Source organism: Tachypleus tridentatus, chromosome 10 (assembly GCF_004210375.1).
Source record: "Tachypleus tridentatus isolate NWPU-2018 chromosome 10, ASM421037v1, whole genome shotgun sequence".
NCBI lineage: Eukaryota > Metazoa > Arthropoda > Merostomata > Xiphosura > Limulidae > Tachypleus > Tachypleus tridentatus.
Window position 1 is genome coordinate 41,994,581 of NC_134834.1, and position 20,809 is coordinate 42,015,389.

The following is a 20,809-nucleotide window of genomic DNA, read 5'->3' on the forward strand; positions in this document are numbered from 1 at the left end:
AAGATTGTTTAATTTTTTAACAATCCAGAAAAGAGCAGTGTTTTAATTCAGATGTTTGATTGTTAAAGGAAGTTAATCGTTATGTCTTGATCTAAAAATTTCGTGTAGTAAGTAGTAAATAAGAATGATATAAGTTCTAGAGTAAATGAATCAGTAATCAGTGCCATATACAGTACGTTAATGAGTAAATCGGTTCAGTGTCAGCAAGTGTTCAGTTAGTAAGCTAAAGAGTGACTGAGTGAGTTAGCGAAAGAGAATGGAACATTAACAAGTAAGTTTATCTGTGAGGTAGGTATATATTAGTTTCGAGCTTTCTGGTGAAACGTTGTTTGAGAGGCTAGTCCTACCATCGAGCATAGACAGAAACAAACGTTATTGAATATTTTAAATACGTGTATATTTAAAATATATTTTAATTAACGATTTTGTTTAATTTATTTTCTGCGCTGTCGTCTTTGTCCTTTCATGATAGTTGTTTCTCTTTGTTTTATGGTTGAAATGTTTGTATTTGAAACCTTAACACTTGAATAACAGTAAAAATCTGCTTGCGGCTTTAAGTCTTTAAACCTTACCATGCTTTGGAACCTAAAACTTAAACTTACGTAAAGTCTTAAAATAACATAAAATGTCACATACACACAGTTTAGCATGATATATTATGCATATCACCTGAACTAGACTGTTATATTGTCTTTATTGTTCAGGCCAAGGAAAGGAGGGCAGACAAATAAAAGCTACACATTACAAAATAAGAATAATAAGCATTTCTCAAGTCAAAAACTATCCAAAAAATAAAAGATCCATATTATGGTATGAAAACATCGCCTATCAGATTTACCCTCTCTATCCAATGTAAAACGAGATTAGACTTAAAAAAATAGAACTTAACCAAGTTCACAATGTAGTCTGCATTTAAAACCACGATTTAACATTTACATGTAGTTGTTGGAAGGTAGATGTTTCTAATGAAATAGAAAAGCAATTATAAAAATGTAAATTTATTAAATAGCTGATATGAACCATTGACAGTAATAAGCAAAAACCTATCTCCTGAACATGGCACGTCGGTGTAAAATAGTCACGAATCAAGCGGAATGAAACATGATATAACCACGTTAATAAATAACAATAGAAGTGTTGAAATTGGAAATTTCCCTTGAAGCTTCAGCAATAATATAATAATAATACATACATACATTTTTCCGCGCGATCAATGTTATTTAGACATCGTATGTTTTGTTTGAATTAAATGATGATGCAAAATTTAATGTTTAAATCAATAAGTGTATCATTCAGAAACTAATAACGAACTGATACTCTGGAGAGGCACGATATAATATTTATTTTTAATAATTTACAAATATAAAATATAGTTATGCAAAATACTATATAAGGCTAGGCATGTCACATGGAAATAATATGCGTAACAGAAATACAGATAACATCAAATGTAGGAGAGGGCGATGCTAATAATTTACAAACGATAAAAATTCTATATGTTACAAGGACACCTTAAATAACGTACGAAACGAAAGTGAAATCACATGTGGCAAAAACATGCTATGTGATACCTAAAAAACCTGCAGAACTTATATATAGGACAGAATGTGACACACGAAAAGAAGCAAAGACGTCTTGTATTACTTTTCACTATTTTTTTTATAATTAATAATCCAGAGGTAAACCTCTCACTATGTGAATCTACAAATTTTGCTCTAACCAGTGCTAGAGATTTATACGCAAAATTAACGAGAACTTGTTATTTAAGAAATTTTATTTATAGACTGTTTTGTCCTGTATATAATTAAATTTAAGTTGATTGAAAAATAAATTTCGGAATCATAATTAGCAAATACAATAACGCATGTAATATTCCCATAGCAGTCTTTTCAGATGTTCTTTGAATTTTAAAAACTGTTGTTGGGTAGTTGTTATTGAATTATAGGAAACACATATTGAAGCACATATGTAGTTATCAATTAGCAATTACAAACTTACAGTGAAGAATATTTCTTTTAACATTTAAGAAGTGAATTAAGTTACAGTTTGTTTGTTTTTAAAGTTCACGTGTTTTAATTGTTATATTCGACCTTGTTATATATATATAGATACATGTTATATATGTATAACATATATGTTTAATTTTAGGATTCTAAACTGGATGTTATTTACCCAAAATTTTGAATAAGTAATTTTATCTTTTACGTGATTTTTTAAAATTTTGTGTTGAACTACATTTTATAGGTATGAACAGCTATTGTCACTGGGTGGGAAAGCGTTAAAGTTACGGTCTTACAACGTAAACATTCGGAGTTCGTTTGTCTGTTTGAGTAAAGTTATACTGAGCTATCTCCTTTGTGCATTCTGGGAAATCGAACCTATATCGTTATACTACAACGATAGTATAATTGCGAAAGAACTACGTCTGGATCATTAATCATAGTTATAAGTGAAAATTAAGGCAGCATACTGTCTATTTTATGTGAATTTTCAGTTGCTCCATTTTAAAATGTGTATGCAATTAGGGTTACCAGATTGCTAGAGTGAAAACTGGAGCATTGTTTTATCATACGGCATGACACTGTAACAGATCTGGAGAAGTTTGAATTACAAAGTTTTACTTTTTACATTACTCTAAATAATCTGATGATTGCTCCATTGCATTTTAAAACCACAGACAAAATATTTTCAAAAGTTTATTGAGTTGAAAATAATATAAAATCGAGCTTAAGTTTTATTGAATCTACTCGTAAGAAAAATGTGTTTCTTCGTTTCATTCTTCAGTGCTGGTAAGGTCTCCAAATTTCAATTTTTGTTCTTATCCAGTGGCAGATTAGATTAATAAAACGAAGCAGAGAGGGAAAAAAATATTGTGCGATATTTCTTAGTCAGGAGATTTTCCAAGTAAAATTTAAAGTATCCGTATATAATGAAAAACTGAACATACCAAACTCACATTGAGGTACAGAGGAACTTGAAATATTTCATACTTTTAGTGGTTCTAATCAGGAAGAAAAAAATAAACTAATAAATTGGACGATCTCAACTTTACTGGAACGTCTGGTGACCCTAGTATAAGAACAATGATTCTACAGTATTGCATGCTATGTTTAAAATAGATGAATTACACATCATAGAGGAACATGATATATATATATATTTTTAAATTAATTAACCAAATTTTTCTTCCAGGAGTCTCACAGACCTTATATGCAGTTTGCGGGCTTTGGTCCCCTTTTAACCGAAGGTTTAGGAGTAATTCATACATATATTACTGGTCTTTTGTTACCCCCAACTTCTCCCAACTCCAACAGCGCCCTCTATCTTTCGCTACCGCCTATTCAGCAGACTACAGAGGGACGGTTAGTCTCAATTCCAGGCAACTCTCAAGATTCTGACGTAAGAAATAATAACCAAGCTTTCTCTAGTGCGAGGTCGAGGGGAAAGTCCTCCATTTCACAGAAAATTAATTTCGATGATGATGTCATTGTTTATCCTAACAGACAATATACAGTAGATTTCTTCAGGTGAGTTATGTGCTGTTTTTGAATAATAATATGGCTCATCATGAGATACCGTGTATATATATATAACTGGATTTGTATAATTAATAATAAATTTTAAGAGTTATTATACTTTCATATTTAAAACACAATGAAAATTAAATAATTTAAAAAAGATCATGAAATATATAATTATCTAATATTGCCATATGCTGCAAGTGACTTTGAAAAATGCATGTGGTGTGTTTTGGGGGGATGAGAGATGTACAGAGGTTGATACGTTATATTAAAACGGTTTTGGAGTCTCACTATATCATTACTGTCGCCACGTCCGGTGATGCTCTGTCTCACGACCATATATATCATAACAATAGTCTTGTCTCAACTTGGGGAGGTAGAACTACCCAGAAAGAAACCTGCAAAAGTTGTAAATACTTCAAACGTGGTAAGCAAAGAGTGGCTTCGTGTTACAGAGGAGAATCCACAAACATAACGAAAGGTAGAAAAAACACAATCATTGTGTCTCAGGCGACATAATGTAACATAATTAAGTAAGGTCTCCATCTAAAAAAGCAACACAAGACAATAACATATCAGTTTAACATTGCAGACGTCAAATAGCTGGAAATAAATGACAAATCATGTTATTTCATATGAATACATACGATTAACTAGCTGGATTTATGCGGGATCAGACAGCTGAAATATAGGTACTGGGAAACCGTAGTTCTCATATGCTAGACAGATTATGGAAAGCTACAAGAAGTGAGCTGTGCTCTGACCAAGAACATCTTATAATGGAGCCTTTTGCAATGGAAGCTGTGTTGTAGAGTTGTTATAAATATACATAATAATCATTAGAACACGACCGGAAACATGTTTTGTAAAGCTCTAAAATAATCGTATTATGTTGTACTCAACCTCTGTATTTATATGTCTTTTCCCCATGACTACACGACTTATTACTATGAAGTTATTTTTTTAAAAAAGTGTTTTTGGATTACATTGTCTAACAAAGCCTTATTGGGTAACATCCCCTATGTAAACTTCACAGTGTTGTATCGTATCTTAGTCTCACGGAACTACTTCATCTTTCGTGACTCTATGGGGATACTTCCTATATCAGATATTATCATTTACTAACGTATTTCTGTTCCTAAGAGCTAAATTTGTCAACGTCTACCAAAAATAATAAAATTGCTTAAATTAAAAGTTATGATTCATTGTACTATATGCCTCAACTGTTTCAAAACGTCCATGGCCGGGCAGTATTATAGTAATAGTCCGATAATAATGGTAAACAATGCATTCATAAATGAAGTTATAATGGAATATACAAAACTCTACATTAATTTTTAATGTAGATAATGCACTTTTGTGAATATATTGACACATTAGGTTGTCCAGAAATAAATGTCGGAATTTTTACGATGATATTTAGAAGCTGAATATTGAGTAACGTAACTTATTGTTGTTTGGTTTAATCCAACGTTTGTCTCTTACATGGTGTCTTAATTGTCTGCTGTTTCAACTCTACTCAGAGTAAGTTTCACAACCCTAAGGCAGCATGGACAAGAAGGGCATTTGTCTGATTTTCCTCTACGACTTCAAACTTGGACGTAAAGCTACCGAAACTACACGGAATATCAACTAGGCGTTCGGCCATGGATATGTTACTGAACGTACAGGTTTCGAGATGGAAATGAAAATCATGAAGACCATGAAAGTCGTGGGAGGAAGCCATCCTTAAATAAAAACACATTAAGGGAAGCACTTGAGACTGACCCTCGCACAACAGTACGCGACCTTGCAGAAAAGCTAGGGACAAGCAAATCAAGCACCAAACACCTGAGTGCTATTGGAATGACAAAAACGTTATATAAGTGTGTTTCACATGAGCTGACTGAAGATCAACAAAATCGGCGTTATGAAACCTCTCAAGAATGATGCTCCAAAAATTGAACTAATTCGGAATCGAGGTTCTGCATCATCCTTCTTATTCCCCAGACCTTTTTCCCTACAGATTTTCATTTTTTCAACACTTTTGCAAAAAGTTTGTTTTTGCCAAATACAAATAGATGTATAGCAAGCCAATAAAATATTAGATTATTCAGAAATAAATGTCGTGTTTAACAAAAACAAAATTTTTAACAGTAATGCGCGTAGATGGGACAGAATACATAGAAGCTCATCTAGTGTTTTGCTGCGCCTTTATGTACACTCTTGACGATTTGGTAATGCCTATTACTAAAGCACATATTTCCTGCCAGCTTTATGAAGTGAGATCTTATAGGAATAGTGGTTATATTATGGTACATTATATTCCCTGTTGTTTATTACTATTTTTCGAATTTCTAATATACATATTTTGTTGTTTCTTTGAGTACTTGATAAACCAATTTTATGAAAATATATAGAGTAAGCTAAAATAATGAGAGGGAAAGAAAACTTGCAGCAAAATTCTTGAAACGAATATTTATTTTTTTATTTTCCTTCGTTAGAGATGAAATAGAAGAAGCAAAGAGTAGTGGAGAATTCACCAAAGTCCAAGAAATTTATGAAACAACTTTTAGTTCTCTAGTGGAGTTAAATGCTGTCTTTAAGGTAATATTTGAGATTCTGCAAATTTATTGCGTTGTAATACGTTTTTTAATAAATGATAGAGAAATATTTTTTAACGAACAGTGGCTGTTCAAGAATATTTTAGATTAAATGCAAAAGCATTCTTCTGATATGTTTTGTCATAAAGTGCATCAAGATGGGATCTGTTACGTTATCACTTTCAAGAGTTTCCAAACAGTTGCTGTAAAATTGGAACGTTTCTTAAGAATTACATGCATTTGCAATCTATGCAGAATAATGAGTCAAGTAGTTTTATAGGTCTTTTGTTTGTATTGAGTCTGATCGAGCTACACTGACCTAATCATGTAAACAAGTGGTATTCTCTGGGGCACTGACTTCTCTTAAGAATAATAAGCTAGGTTCTACAGAAGAGAAGAAGACTCAACGGAAAATGACTTGCGGAGCAAATATAAGTTATTTATCTTTGACTGAGTTCCAATAACGGAAGAAACTTGAAACGTTTTGTAACAAAATGAAACAAGCTTTATTTAATACACAGAAGATAAGACAAGAGCGTGAAAGATAACGGAGAATCCATAGTTAGGTCTTCAGTCTGTTTATAGATCTTATTATTAAATTGAAAAAAATATTTTTTTCCACACAAGTTTTGTTAAATTTATCACATCTACAATTTTAATTAGAGGCACATTGTTCATTCTTTATACTCGTACTCATTTATCTGTTTTTAATAAATATTAATTGTGTTTACATATCGTTGATCGTTTGGGTATTTTAATATTTTAATTACAAGAATTGTGACTAACTCTGTTCCAGACAGAAAAAAAAAAACATAGCATAACGTTATGTACACACAACAAATAATGATATTTTTCTTAGGATACAAGAATTATCCACATGGTTGTTGGTTATTCCCACAAAAGTATAAATGGGATTACATTCTTAGGGTATTACCTGACTTGTCATAAAAATAGATCACTCTACACTTTCAATTTATGAAGCATAATATGTGATGCCATAAGCGAATGACATGAGTGTATTTAGCTATAGCAAAATTAATTTAGTGACTCTTATGACCAACGCGAATTACTTGCAACCTCATGAATTTGCATGTATAAGATTTTTGAAAAATCTTATGTTTAGTAACGGACAGAAAACATGTGTGCATGGAAGATAAATACCTTTCTCTCCCTCTTCCTTCAGGTCGTCTTTGGTACTCTAGCTTAAACATTTAAAAGTCAATCAAATAAACCTATTCATTGGTCAAGGAAACTGTGTAACTTACTCTCGCCTCTATTAAATACTTGCAAAGTAAAACACTTGTATGAGCAAAAATCAAGAATATAACTTCAAACTGAAAAGCATACAAATCAAAATTCAAAAGGAAACAATAAACTTCAAAGATGTATTAGATATAAAATATGTCTTCCACTGTATTTTTATCTGTTATAATTTTCATGACGAAAGTTAACATAGCTATTATATAATTCTGCTGCATTTCTGTCACAAAGTTTGGTTGTTATACAAACAAAGTTCAGTTCCAGTGAGAAAGAAATGGAAAGTGAAATTACAAAAACTTCGTTTGTGTATTAATAACTGAAAGAAATGCTAGCCACCATAGAAGTGCCAGCATATAACATCTGACATATTGATACCTACATCACATTTTTATTAGACTTCTTTTATTTGCAGATTTAACACAGGTCAGTAGAGACTACAGTCTTGGCCAACACTTTTGCGTGTTTTGTAACATATAAGATCATTATTATTAAAATGGAATCCATGTACACTTAGCACTGTAAAAATGAAAAATGCGTGTTATATTAATTATCTATATATGTAATTTGTAAAATTAGACAGGTTCTACAGATACTACGAACAATATATTAGAACAAGAAACAAATATTATCAGACACCCATATAAAGATGTGCAATTCAGCATTTCACTTATCACAACAAATTCTTACCTGAACAGATATAATGAAACAAGTATAACATCAAATTATTATATATAAACAGCGTCTGTAATCTTATTTTATATCAGTTCACATTCAACATTTAGTACGTGATCAACCCTTCTCGTATTCGAAAAACCTCCACAAGATGATGTGGCATAGTTCGATAAGGTTGTTGATGTGACCCACTGTGATGTTATTCTAATTTGTCAATATAAGGTACTGCAATTTAGCTAAATTAGTTAGTTTAGAGTCGTGGTTAGTAATTTTCCTGCTCCGTTCTGCCAATCAGTTCTCAAAGAGATAACAATCTGTAGACTTTGCTGGTCATGACAATCTTGTTATGTCCTCCTGGCCGAGATAATCCTGCCCAATATGTATGCTGTGACCAGTAGTATTGCCAAATTGGAACACAAACTTATTACTAAACCTTGCTCTAGCATATAACAGGAATATTATCTTCATATGATGCCTGTAGGAAGTGCTATTGACGTTTCCCTGAAGGATATGAAAAGCAAATTTTTTGATGAGTAATTACTCAAAGATCTACTGCACCATTCGAGTATGAGTCTGTGTAATTTCTATAGAAGCGTGCGAAACAGCTCAATTATGTTTATTCATACATATGTATTTTCATGTATATAGAGGGTGTCCCAAAAAATGTGTACACACTTTGAATGATTATAAATACAATGCTTATTAAGATATATCTAGGTTTTACAATCCAAGTTTAAGAAGACAAGTGTAGAATCTTTTAAGTTATCGAAGGTGTTCGAACTAATTACCGTTCTGATCCAGGCACTGCTGATAATGCGGACAGATGGAATTGCAAACTTCACGAATCATTCATTTTATTTGGTATTTGGGTGCATTTTCTTTCAGTTGCTGCTCTCCGCTCATTGAATCTTGCAGGTTTTGTGTTATAAACCTTATCTTTGATGCATTCCAATAAAAAAAAGTTCAGAGGTGTGAGGTCTGGTGAACATAGAGAAAATTCAGTGCTACCTCTTCGTCCTATCCATCTGTTCAGCAAATTTCGTCAAGATAGGCCCTCATATTACGATGGTTGTTGGAAGGTGCTCCATTTTGCTGGAAATAAAACTCTTCATCTCCAAATTGCTCTTGAATGCGTGGCACGGCAGATTCTTATAGGAAGCTCAGATAAACGAGACCAGTGACTGTGTTTTCGAAAAGAATAGTCCAGTTACGCCCAAAACTGATAATCCACACCACACTGTAACTCCTGGTAAATTTACGTGGTGTTCAATCGTAACATGCAGGTTATGATGTGCCTAGTAGGTGCAATTGTGGTGATTAACTGAGTCATTTAACTTAAATGTAACCTCATTGCTCCAGATAATCTCCAGATTTTACCAGGTACCACTCACAAAATTCAATTCTCCGGTCACGATCATCTTCATTGAAGGCGTGGATTAATGCCGGAGACTTTTCCAATGAACGCGCTTCAACATGCGATGGACGCTCGATTTTGGGATTCCAGTCTCAGGGACTGTTTGCCGAACATATTTTCTTGGAGATTGGTGGAGACTTTTCAACAGCTCTGCTTCTCGTGTGGGACTGGTGGACGACCGCGGTCTTCCAAAACGCCCTTTATGGACGTCTTGAACAGTTCCATTTGTTTCAAACTTATCTCTGATGCAAGTAATGGTGAGTCGTGTTGGTACATCTGTTTGAAACTCCCTTCTAAACTGTCTTTGCACTTCAGCTACGTTCTTGCACTTTCAGTAGTACTTTAATATGAATTTACTTTCCTCGAAGCTTAATCTTGCTTCTGCGATTACTTCAAATCAGTTGCACCTGTAAAAAATGAAAGTTTGAGTGAGTTATATTCATTCAAAGTGTGTATACATTTTTAAGACACCCTGTATATATATTTCTTAGCCGTACACATAACCATTTATATTAGTAGCTTTCAAAAAAGCACCATCAGTTTGTATGTTGTATTACTGCAATCAAACGAGGGCTTCCTATGCTATCCATGTGTCTATAACTTGATTGCTTTAATGTACTGTTTTCTATGAATCATTAAACTCAAGACTTTTTCGCCATCAAAACATAAAAAGAAACAGTATTTCACAGCAAAACAAATTTACAGTCCTAAGCAGCTGCCAATATCAGTATCTAAACTTGTAAGATATTGTATTGCCATTCACAAGCTGATCAATTTACCTTAATTGATGTCATAGAAAAATAAATACAAGCAAATCCAGTTAAAATTGGATTAATGTGATATATGTATCTACTTTAATACACTGGAGACATCCAGTGAGAATCTTGTGGTCTCATCTGGAAATATTCTATCATTATATAACTTATTACGATGAGTGATTCTCACAAAATGTCACAACTATATTTCACCTTCGAGAATTGCTTGGAAAATAAGGGTCAAAATGACATTGGTTTCTCTAATCTCTGTTAGTGAGTCTTAGGTATCATTCTAGTGCTGTGGTAAAGTTACTTTAGTTGAAGAAGGCCTGAAAGTCTTCTAAATACTGCCCTATTCAACTTACACATGCCACATCACACACTTCTGTAATAACTCTCAGTCATACATGTCTTTTTTTTATATACTGAGATCAATCGTCAGGGGAGGATCTTGATTGACTATCTCTGGTTGTGCTAGATTCCAGCAATTCTTCTTATTATAATTATAAATTCCAGTAGCAATAGACATTTGGAGCATCATTAGAACCCTGATACCCAAGGGAGAAGTTTTCCAAGACATAAATATTCTCACAGATAAACATATCCTAAGGAATTGGACTGGCATGGCCAGGTGGTTAACAAATTCGATTCGTAATCCGAGGGTTGCGGGTTCGAATTCCCGCCGCACCAAACATGCTCTCCCCTTCAGCCGTGGGGGCGTTATAATATGACGGTCAGTCTTACTATACTTTGGTAAAAAAAGTAGTCCAAGAGTTGACGGTGGGTGGAGGTGTCTAGCTGCCTTCCCTCTAGTCTTACACTGCTAAATTAGGGACGGCTAGCGAAGATAGCCCTCGTGTAGTTTTGCATGAAATAATAAAAACAAACCAAAACAAAGTACTTAGTTCTTTATCCTAGAAATAAATCCTTTGATTCGTAGAAAATGCCACCTCCTTAAGTACGAAGCTTTTAAAAACATAGTAATTCAGGTATTAAGGAAAACATAAGGAGACACTTGTCATGAAAGAAACAAATTCCGTTGTCAAAACATCAAATTTTCTCCTTTTTACCAATTTTGTGGTATTTTCAGGTATGTTGATTTTCCCTAAAATAATTGTAAATGTTCCACATAATAATAGAGGTTCGATAAAAATGTTTCATGGAGAAATCCTGAATTTTCTGACTTTGACTGAACTTAAGGAATGAGACTGACTGGACACATTGAATAACACTGAAACAGTCTACTTCACTTAACAGTTTAGGAATACTTATAAATAGGCGAAGCATTAGGTGTTTTCTGCTACTTCAAAATTTTGTAAAGGTAATAATACCTTGGGTTTTATACTTCATAACGAGAGAGAGCTAATACATGCGATTTATTTTCTTTGTTACAAGGGTTGTGATGGTTTAAATTATTTCCAACATTTGTAAAAGAACTATTTCATACACAAGTCAGATGGAAAGAAAATATGGTGTTTATGACTTTAGCTCAATAGCATTAACCTTCAGGACACTAAAACTTTTTAATTAGTTGAAAGATAATTTTTATATAGATGTAAACAGAGACAAACCATTTACTTATGTGAGATGGTAATTGATCAGAACTTTACTTTTAAATTACAATCACTTGATTGATGCTTTTCTAAATCAAAATTCATAAGTTTAAATATTTTTATACTTAAGTCACAATTTTGCAGTTAAATGTGTATCAAAAAATGATAAAATGAACCAAAAAGAGAGAAATAAATATTATTGTAGGATGAACACAGAATTGAGCACATTATATTAAAGTTCATGTTGCTTTGTCAAGTCATACTGTAATTGAGAGTCTGGCCTTTTGATCACTGGTGCATTTGGCAACTTAAATGTCTTCATATCGAACAGCACAGTTATTTGCTTCATCTTAAAAATGATTGAGGTATGCAATAGCTGAATACATATGTTATGATTGCTATTTGTGTACACATAACTTGTATTGCTTTTCCAGATGAAGATATTTTTATTATTTTACTTATTTTACATACTGACCGGGACAAACAGAATAATTTTTGCCACTGACCTGTGTTTTAACTGAATCTCGAGGTACAACTTGTTTCAAGGCTCTTTTCTGATCGTTCTTGGTATCTTTAGTTAATCCACATTATTTTATTTTCTAATGTTATTACATATAAGGGATATTTTTATTTTCGAAATTAGAAATCCCGTATATAAGTGCATTATCTGAATTATCTGAGTGTATGAATGTTTTGTATTGGAAATGGCTGTTACATACAAAAGCGTTTTAGTAATATCACACTATCTATGAAAGTCAAACAATGTTAAAATAATTTTGAATGTACAAATAAGCAAGTAACGTGGTAACCACAACCCTTTTAAAGTCTCATTGTAATAGCACGTATAAAAAATACATAATCTGTCTGAACTAGTAATAACACATTGTAACTCATGTTGTTTATATTGTTTTCACAAAAAATGTTATTACTACTACTTACAATTTTGCTTTACGTGATTTTTTTTGTTCCTTAGGAACGTCCACAAGAAGAAGTTGTCAAAGCAGACAATCCTGAAATCAAAGTTGATCTTTTGAATGCAGTGTACGACAATCTTACGTATCTTGTGAGTAAAATATCTTTACAAAATTTAAATCTATATTTCCAAAACACTTAACCTAACGACACACATTGTGACAGTATTTCCTTTCACGAACCTGGCGAGTGTGTGTTTAAACGTTTGGTAGATTTTTAAAAGTTTAGGCGATGAGTTCAAAGTATAAAATATGCAAGTTAGAGAAGAAAAGCTGTTGAGATTGTTGCTTGCTTATTGACTGAGCCAGTTAGTGTAGGTTGTTCAGAATGTTGATTGATTTATGAGTGAGCCAGTTAGTGTAGGTCTTCAGATTATTGAATGATTCTTGAGCGAGCCAACTGTTCATTTTATCGATTGATAAAAAAATACAAACATCTAAATTTTAGAAAGTTAGCTACAATAGTAGTTATATATATCTAAAAATGTTATGATATGAAAGGCTGTTTAGTGTAGATATTGTTTATTAGTTTATTTTGTGATTGTTAAGTTTTTATTAAAATAGAGTTAAAAGTAGAGTATTATTTGAAGTCGTGCTTGTAATTCATTGATATTAAGGATATAGCGAGCAGACGATTTAGAAATAAACATATTTTACAACATTCCTGTTATGTTTCCAGTACACCTTATACAGCCCTGTGCTTAAAGGCATAGTGTTAAATTTCAAGTGCATGCAGATAGTCATTCAAGTAAACATTATGGATTCTCCTTAACTATCATTCCTGTGGCGAAATGACTAATGACCTGGAGTTTTCTTGGCCCTATGTCACGTGTACGAGATGCCTGGCGTGAACAATCTGTTATTGTATTAAATATTTAAAGCCACACTTCAATAGGTTTTCCACGCAGAACTTAACATCTTGCCTGTTTTAACTGTGGGTTAATTTTTCTTTCAGTTTTAATTTTCTTTATTAGTGTACGGGAGGAGTCACAATAGACAAGTAAAAGAAACATTGAAGGTTCTTATACCCTTAACTCACTGATTATCCGCACTCAACCAAAAAACACCCGCCCTTAATTTGTATCTACTTTTTCTCTGTTGGAGGGCTCAAAAAATAAATGGTTTCAGGCTCCATAATGTCAAATCAATCAAACTTTCGGTTTAGTAGACCGTCGATGTGATCTATAAGAGACTTATGAACTGGAATATATAATGGTTTTTCTGTAGGATAAGATAAATTCTGGTACCAGAAGTTAGGTACTGATATTGCAATGGTTCATGCTTTTCAAACTGGGTGTGTTATCACACTTTTCACACTCATTAAGTATACTGGGAGAGAAGTCAGGCTTCAAGGAAATGTCATCTGCAGAAATGGTTGTTAGATCCTGAGAAAATCCACTTTTAGGTTTAAGTCTGAAACTGAGTGGTCTCTATAACAGCCTCAAGCATTTATTGATCAACAAGTAATATTGTATTTGCTCAAATCCACTCATATCAGGAAAAAAGTTGAGAAGTCTAAGATGCCATTGGTAGTTGCACTTCATCACCACAAGCTGTATCATCAAGAAGCAAAACAGTGAGTACTCGTTGTAAATGGAAGTGTTGCCAACTAGAATAATGGGGGAACCTTTTCCCAGAACCATAATTCAGGGTGAAAGAAAAGGGCTGTAGGTAGACGAGACCTACCAAGAGAAACTATATCACTGACAGGTGACACAGTGGGCACTTTAAGATATGAGGAAAATTGTGTGACAACAGAAAACCTACTCATTATTGACGGGAAGTGTGTTGCCAGGTGACCATAGACAAGACTCCTAGACAAGAAATGGCTTCTTACTTGTTGTACCCCATCATACCAGATTGTTTAGCTTGGATAATAAGACATATTTTCTAGGAGCGATCTATGCATGTACATGATAGAGGAAAGCATATCACTTTCCAATGCATGGACAGACAAGAATGATCTGAACAAGTTCATTAGTCATTTCAGCGTAAAACCAGTAGTCTCAGCAACTGGTATTGCAATGTCTGATCTTTAGTTTAGATGATCTTGACTTTGAAGCTACTGAGTATGTAATGAAACTGTTCCCTTGGATACTAAAACACAGTCATAGTTGAGCTGATTTAATAGTTTTTACCTGGTAAAAATCCAAGCCATCCACCTGATGACATTCAAGACTCGAAGTATAACTTCAGAACCTTCAAAGGTGATCCATGTCATTTGCAATGGTGGTCACAGATCATGAAATGATCCTTGTTAACATGTTTGTTGAGAAAATTCTGAGTGATACCATGAAGCATTACCAACAAATATAAGATATTTGCATCCTGCTGATGTTGTATCTTGAATTGGCAGATATTGTATATTTATGTGTTGCAAGTATTGGATTCCAGAAAACGGAAAAACACTTAATTATGTTAAAATAATAAAAAAACAGAATGTTAAAATAGGTATATAATTATAAAAAAATTAATTAAGGTCAGTATATGACCACTAAAAAGTTGAGTCTACATGTTTTGATGTTGCAACGTCATATTCAGAAGTGAGTTGCAAAATATGATCATGCCTTATTTACACTTTTTTTTGTTGAATAGATCATATGATCTATGTACAGGTTTACAATTTCTACGTGAACACTTCAGAGAAAATCACCCCACATTTTTGCATTATATACAAGTGACAAGAAATTATACATAATTATGTATAAGAATGTTCAGCACGTAAGTCAAATTGGCTATGTATTTGTCAGATAAACAGACAGAAATAATATTATTGAATTTAAAGTGCTACCCAGGGAGAAAATAGTGAAGAGAATCCGCATAGGTTGTTGGTAATGGATATAAATATACAGTTATTGGTGTTGAAGGCGAGAATATGACACTGAAAATCTTGTAGACAGTATAGAAAGTGGAGAAAATTTCAGAAGACTGGTAAAAAAGTAGAATGGTACCTGTGTATAAATAGAAGGATGCTGTATTGGAATGTGATAATTTTAGATACATGAACCTGATTAAATATATGTTTAAAATCTTCGAGGGAATAGATTAAGTGGTTAATGCATTTAATATCAGTAGATGAGAAACACTTTGATTTTATGCAGGTGATGCAATATTCATTTAAAGGTAGTTACAGCAGAAGATCTTAGAAGGAAATGAAACATTATACAAATGTATTAAAGAAATAAAGCCAACATTTGGTAGTAAACAATAAATGTTTAAAATTAAACTGTCTCCATGTTTGAAAATACAATAAAAATTGTTTTACTTAACAATGTTACTGTATAAAGGTAAAATAGCATACTGTGAGATCAGTGACTTACACTAAACGATTTGATATTTTTGTGCATTATCATAAGAAGTGCAATATTTGGGTTGAATTAATACATTTATATAATTTCAAAATCTCATTGTTAAATTTACATACCCTTTAGCTTAAGCTAAAAGCTTGGTGTGATTTTGATACAGTATGTAGATCATAATTCGTGGAAAATATTGCACTCCTGGTAGTGAGATGTCAAAGGATATAGAACATATAAAACTGTTCCCAGTCTCATAGTGTTTTATCTTTGTACAGTAAAATTATGAAGTAAAATTATTTTCTATTTTATTTTGAAACTTGGTCTGTTAATTTCTTTAATGCAATGAGAGAAAATTTCGCTTTTGAAATTGAAACCTATAAATGATGGATTTATTTCTTTAATACCACTATGTAAAATCTTAATTATACTGGTGTTTTGTGGACTTAGAGAAGGCTTATAACTAGTTACCAAGGGGAATGTTTATTGATATTTAAGAAAGAAAGGGGTTACAGAAAAAAAATGTCAGATTGATCAAAGGAATGTTTGAAGGTGTAAGGACGCTGGTAAGAACAGAACAAGGAGATATCGATGAATTCAAAGTAAAAGTCGGATTGCATCAATGGTCAGTTCATAACCCATTCATTTGCATAACAGTAATGAAGGATCTTTCAGAAAGTATCTGAAAAGGAATGCTGTGAGAATTGTTATTTGCTGATAGTCTAGTGATTACAGCTAGAAGCCAGGAGAAACTACAGGTGATATATAGATTACGGTCAAAACAGTTGGGGAAAAGTGGAATTAAGGTAACTACAGGGAAATGAAGACAATGACATCTAGTAAAGGATGAGGGCAGTTCGTCAGAATTAAAGATAGGCTGGGTAGAGAGATAATTCAAATAGATAAATGTAAGTATTCAGCCTGGAAGTAAGAGAGAGAGAATAATGAGTAAATAGTGACAGTGAAAGAATGTTTTACAAGTTGTTTCTTGTAACAAAATACCAAATAAATTAAAAACTAAGATTTATAAGACAGTGTTAGATCAGTTCTGTTGTATAGAGTAAATACATATGCCCTGAGAAGGACAAAATAATTATGCTGGAAAGGCTGAGAGCTTGACATCCTTCTGTTGATTTGAGAGTGGCTCTTGTGACGTGGATAGCGTGAGTGCCTAGAGAGTGAGTGTGTGTTATATTATTGTGTAATTCTTTGTTTAAGTCAGTTTTACTTTTTACATTGGATTTAATTTTGATAGAGAGTTAACTTCAGTTTAGCTCTGTAGATTTTGTTTTCAACTAGTTTTAATTCATTCTTTAAAGCTTTTATTTAGATAACACTGGTGAGTTTAATTTGCTTGCTTTGTTTTCATGTTTAACTTGCAGCTTAACTTCAAGACAGAGCTGTTGAGAGAGGCTTATTACAGGCCACTCTTCTTTACAGTTCTTCACAGTACATTAAATATTTTTCTGCGCTTAAATGTTTAACTTTAATTTGTGTTTGGTAGTAAACACTGTTGATTTATGACACATCGTGTTCACTTCAGTGCTAAAGAAAGAATCACCTGAACGTGTAAGCTAATGCATAACGGTGTAAGGTGGGATTCATGCAAAATATTGAAGGTGCGGTGTTTTTTACATCATACCCACTCGTTCCCACCATACTACACCTCTTGCTCAGTTTTTTTTTATGTTAAAGTCAGGCTCAGACATTTAATTCGAATTAAAGTATCTGTTAGATCTCCTGTTTTTGTGGAATCTGTCTGTTTACTCTGAGGTAAATGTTTATGTAAGAATACCAAAACTTTAATATTGCTTAATCTGCGTGTTTTAAATATAACATTAAATCTGTACATTTAAAATAAAGCTTGAAATATGTGTATGTTTGAACTGTAAACTATATAAATTAGTGTAACTGAAACTGAAATAAATCTTTGTGTATTAAAAGAGTAAGATTAAACTATTTTGAAAGAGTTACATCGCATTTATGGGTTGAAACAGTTACACTGAAGGTAGATGTTTGAATTATATCTATAAACAGTGTGTTTGAAGCGTAACACTAAAGCTAGCCCTCTAGTGGTACAGCTGTATGCCGTCTGCGGACTCACTTTACTAGAAACCGTGTTGTTTTGTGCTTAATTCTAAACAAACAAACAAACAAACACTAAATTACTTCATTAAAAATCCAACTCCAAATTTGTGTTCTCCTTGAAACTATAAATCGAAACTTAGAATGAAAGAGAGAATATACGCAGAATTTTATTAATTTACAGTAAAAATAATTAAGTTTCTTATGAGTTTAGCTTAATAAAATAATCGTAGTTAATTAACGTGTATGTGTGATTGTGCATACGGTAACAGTTTAATATTACAGCTGAAGCGTCCTTGTTTCTTTGTTGCCTTTCCTTTCTTGTAAATATTGATATTACTTCACCTTATCAGGTATGTTTGTTTCTTTATCTTCTTATCCTAAATATTGCTAAATTTCTTTACTTAGCAAGTCCATTTGTTATTCTGATCTCATAATTGTAAACATTGTTTAATTCATTTATCACACTATGTTTAATTGTCATCATCTCCTTATCTTTACACGTATTTCTTAATTATCTCTTTTGTCTGAACTGTTTAAGTGCCAGAAGTTTTTTATAACGACTCTACTATAGTGTGCTTAATGTACTTTGCCCCTTGTGCATATGGTATTCGAACCTATATTATCTTGTAAAATTTTTACTTCGTTTTTTTTAGGTTTTCATACTGTCAGTATCCTTTCATCCTGAGTATTGTTGCAAAGAAAACAATTCTGCAACGAGATTCTGAACAACAGATGATACTAAACGCTAGGGTGAGTTGGAACTTATAATAAAAGTGGTGTGAAATAAAATGTGTGTAATTCCAGCTAAACTCATAATTTGACGATACTGATTTTCCCCTATTATTAATAATTCTGAATTTACCTTGTACTTCATAATACTTAATTGCATTATTACTGGTAATATCGACTTTATGTTATTGATAATACTAACTTTATAACCACTGATACTTACCTAATATTAGAGTTGTTAATATTGATTTTTCCTTATAGTTGATAATACTGACTTAGCTCCATGCTTGATGCTACCGATTTTATAACTAATAATACTGACGATTTCTTTCTAAGTAGTCATTAGTTAATCAACTTTCGCCAAAAGCTGATCTTCAAATGAAACTCAAAATTTCTTCTCACTTTAGCCTAAAGCTATTTTAAGATTTTAAACAAATAAGTTTGTTTTATTTAATATAACAACGAGCTCGTTAACTCTACTGGAAATGTGAACTACACGTGTACCAGTCTATTCTAGATATGTATTTATTTACACAAATACTAAGCAGTGGTTTGATATAAATTTTTAGCTGTTTGAGATTCAACCAGAACTGCGACCTGTTTTCTTGCTCTTGTATGGTCTTATATATGTTATAACATCAATCAAACGTAACTTCTATTTACACCGAAGTCGTATTATTACATCCGCCAATGCAATCATATTTTTATTTAATATTTCATCAACAAATATTTGTATCCAATGTCATTTCCATTTTCGTTATTGTAATAGGTTTTGATATCACGTGACGAGGAGTTAAAACCGAAATGTTAGAAATTAAATCATAGCAATGTTAGTTATATTCAGTTTCTTAAAATTACTGAATGTCCATTTATAAATTTTCTATAATGGCATTAAACAAAACTTTATTATTAATAGTATAAAATATTATTACATAAAGCTTGAAATAAATAGTATATATGTACATATAATAAACCTAAACGTGAGCTGTTACTTTCTGTCTTTTCAGCACTCGAATTTCTATCGAAAACAATCTGCTTGTTAATTTCACTAAAACACAGGGATTTTATTATCATAAAACTTTATACATGTAAACAGGTACCTGTTTGTTTTCTTTACACTTCTTCCACTCTTAACAATTCGGGGAAAAAACTGTGTAAAATATATATACTTGTATGTTATTGTGGAATTATATTATTCTGATAGCAGTTATAATTTAGTTAATCTTCCTTCCAGCGGAGTTTACTGAGTCGAACTTTGCTTCAGCAAGCTGCTGACATCGACGTATTCTTTCTTAACCTAAACGTTCGTCGTTCTCATCTGGTGTCAGATTCGCTAAACGAGGTAAATGTAGTTTTTTCAACACTTCAATGCCCCCACTAGTACAGCGGTAAGTCTACGGATTTACAACGCTAAAAGCAGGGATTCGATTTCCTTTGGTGGGCTCAGCAGATAGCCCGATGTGGCTTTGCTATAAGAAAATACACACAACACTTCAAATAGTTTATTTTCCTACCTTTGTTTCTGTTATAGCTGGCTTTTTAGCTTTAGTTTTTTTCCCTAATATTCGTGGCTGTAATATATCAATTTTAGGTGCCAGGCATGGCCAACATGGCGTGTTAAGGCGTGCGACTCGTAATCTGAGGGTCGCGGGTTCGCATCCACGCTGCGCCAAACATCCTCGCCCTGTCAGTCGTCGGGGCATTATAATGTGATGGTCAATCCCACTATTCGTTGGTAAAAGAGTAGCCCAACAGTTGGCGGTGGGTGGTGATGACTAGCTGCCTTCCCTCTAGTCTTACACTGCACAATTAGGGACGGCTAACACAGATAGCCCTCGAGTAGCTTTGTGCGAAATTCAAAAACAAACAAACAAATATCAATTTTAGGCCTAGTTTGTTTCTCTGCATCAGTGGTTGTTGAAGTTGATTTTAAAATGTTAAGTAGGCGTGAAGGTTTTCAGAACTCTA

At 32.8% G+C, this 20,809-nt stretch overlaps 1 protein-coding gene across 1 annotated transcript in view; it reads left to right on the forward strand.

Moving 5' to 3' along the window:
* The window catches only part of LOC143228341 (putative E3 ubiquitin-protein ligase HECTD2), a 62,556-nt gene that overhangs the window by 11,795 nt on the left and 29,952 nt on the right, over positions 1-20,809 (forward strand). The window contains exons 2-7 of the mRNA XM_076459611.1: positions 3,193-3,527; positions 6,005-6,107; positions 12,731-12,853; positions 14,168-14,304; positions 18,766-18,862; positions 20,076-20,183. Of these exons, the coding sequence (XP_076315726.1) occupies positions 3,193-3,527; positions 6,005-6,107; positions 12,731-12,853; positions 14,168-14,304; positions 18,766-18,862; positions 20,076-20,183 (903 nt within the window). The remainder of the gene's footprint in view (positions 1-3,192; positions 3,528-6,004; positions 6,108-12,730; positions 12,854-14,167; positions 14,305-18,765; positions 18,863-20,075; positions 20,184-20,809) is intronic.